Here is a 2,213-nt window from a genome sequence, read left to right on the forward strand (position 1 = left end):
CTGCTGAACTGAAGACCTGCCATGTCTCTGCTGGCTACTGTACTGCTGCTCTGGGGTGAGGTATCCTGGGTTCTAGAATCTCTGGGGCAGGCATGGTATGAATGAAGACTCACACACTCTGTCTCTACAGGTTTCACTCTGGGCCCAGCAACGGATGCAGCCACCTGTACATTCAAGGATGCCATAAAAAACAGTGAGCCTAAGTTATGGGGATCTCCTTTCGTAACAGCAGCAAGCTAACCCTGGCTCCTTTACATTCCAGATACTGCCAGTAAACCTATCCCATGGGCAGACATTTAGTCCTGCTAAAACCCTTGGCAGGTCTGACACTGACTTGTAAGGTCCATGAGGCTACCAAAGACTTCCAGATACTCATAATGGGATGTTCCAGGAGCTTGCCCATGTTGCTATACCTTCTGTGTCATACCATTTCTCACTGGGAGCAGTTACAATTGGCAATAGGGGCCTCTACCACTACCAATCAGTCTTGGGCTACTCTAGTAGATGGAGAGAGATGAGCAATCTTTTTTTTTTTTTTTTTTTTGGTTTGTCGAGACAGGGTTTCTCTGTCCTGGAACTCACTCTGTAGACCAGGCTGGCCTCGAACTCAGAAATCTGCCTGCCTCTGCCTCCAAAATGCTGGGAATAAAGATGTGCACCATCACTGCCTAGCTAGAGATGAGCAATCTTATGGAAGTGACAGGGACGGGAAAACAGGACCCTTATGGGGTTAGGAGGCCATGGAGGGAAGAAGATAGCAAAGTCTCCATCCCTGTATCTCTTAGCCTCAGTTTGCACATCTGTCAATTGGGGGCCTTTATGCTGTCCCCAGTTGCTTATGGATAAATCTATAGAGTGATGGAGACAGCTGGTACCCTTCCTCTTGCTCTTATCACCACCCCTACCTTTGCCTTTCTTATACTTTCTGAATCTGGAGTCTACACTCTCATCTTCTTCAGGATGAGACTGAAGCACTCACCGATCTGATCCTGCTCTTCCCCCATCCACACAGATTCCTTGCCCAGGCCCTGGAGTTTGCCCTATCCTGTGCCCTGGATCTTACCTGGCCTGATCACATCCGTGCTGTGCCAGGGGAGAGTGAATGGAGTAACCTTCCTGCTGAGGCGGGAAGGAGATGATGACTTCCTAGAGGTAGCTGAAACTACCACTGTTTTGGGGGATGTAACTCAGGCAAGATACCGGGAACAAGTCATGTTTCGAGTCTATCAGCCGGGCAACTACAGCTGCAGCTATCAAACTCAGGGAGAATGTACCTCCTCTAAGCCCAGTAGGATTGTGACCATCAAGAAGTTTGGTGAGTGTTGGACCCCCCCAAAATGAAAAGCTCTGCATAAGACTTGATGTATACTGTCTAAAGATGAGTCAGTTGCTCTTGAGCTGTCACTGGAGGTTAGGGGCCAGACAGAGGGTAGTGGTACCCTACAAAGCAGGGTCTCCTGGACTCCTCACTCAGGGATCTTCTCTGCTTTGCAGCCAAACCACCTCCACCCCTGCTGACTTCCTCAGAAAGTTCCACAGAGGAGCCACCCCACATGGCCCGTATGACCCTTCTCTGTTCCACTTTTCTGAATGACGTTGAATTTCAGCTGAGGCAGGGAAAGCGTGAGATGAAGGTCCTTATGGTCAGCACCAGCCCAGAGCAAGTCAACTTCTATCTGAAATTGTCAGACATGGGTGACCAGAGCCCCTTCACCTGCCGCTACCGTCTAAGCAACATGACAGCTTGGTCGGAAGACAGTGAGCCCGTAGAGCTATTGTGGAGCGACGGTAAGCCTCATAGCAGGGCTGCAGACCAGGGTAGTCTAGAAAGGCATAGGTGGTGTCAGAAGCGAGCAAGATGGGGACCCCAAAGGAGAAATCTCCAAACCTGAACAAATTATACAGTCAGTCTCAGTTTCCGAAGCTTCAAATAGGACAATTAACACAATAAACTTGAGACCTGCAAAGAATTGGATCACCTCAAGCAAGTCAGGCACAGACCTTAGTGGAAAACACTCCTTGTGGATCCTAGCAAGAGTAATGTGGACTTGCTGCCTACACGGGGTTTGCCAAGGCTAGGAGGTTGAAGCACGGTATTAAGTATGGTGGTACTGCCTGGCCTTTAGAAGCAGAAGAGAGAGAGGGAGAGAGGGATGGAGGGATGGAGGGAGGGAGGGAGGGAGGAAGGGAGAGAGAAAGAGAGAGAGAGAGAG

General features: G+C 49.7%; 1 protein-coding gene across 1 annotated transcript in view; it reads left to right on the top strand.

The window, feature by feature from the left end:
- The first annotated feature begins 284 nt into the window (after positions 1-284).
- The window catches only part of LOC110310052 (alpha-1B-glycoprotein-like), a 3,605-nt gene continuing 1,676 nt past the window's right edge, over positions 285-2,213 (top strand). The window contains 4 exon segments of the mRNA XM_021182770.1: positions 285-372; positions 375-455; positions 1,013-1,315; positions 1,495-1,788. Of these exon segments, the coding sequence (XP_021038429.1) occupies positions 285-372; positions 375-455; positions 1,013-1,315; positions 1,495-1,788 (766 nt within the window).

This window comes from Mus caroli, chromosome 15, assembly GCF_900094665.2.
Source record: "Mus caroli chromosome 15, CAROLI_EIJ_v1.1, whole genome shotgun sequence".
Lineage (NCBI taxonomy): Eukaryota > Metazoa > Chordata > Mammalia > Rodentia > Muridae > Mus > Mus caroli.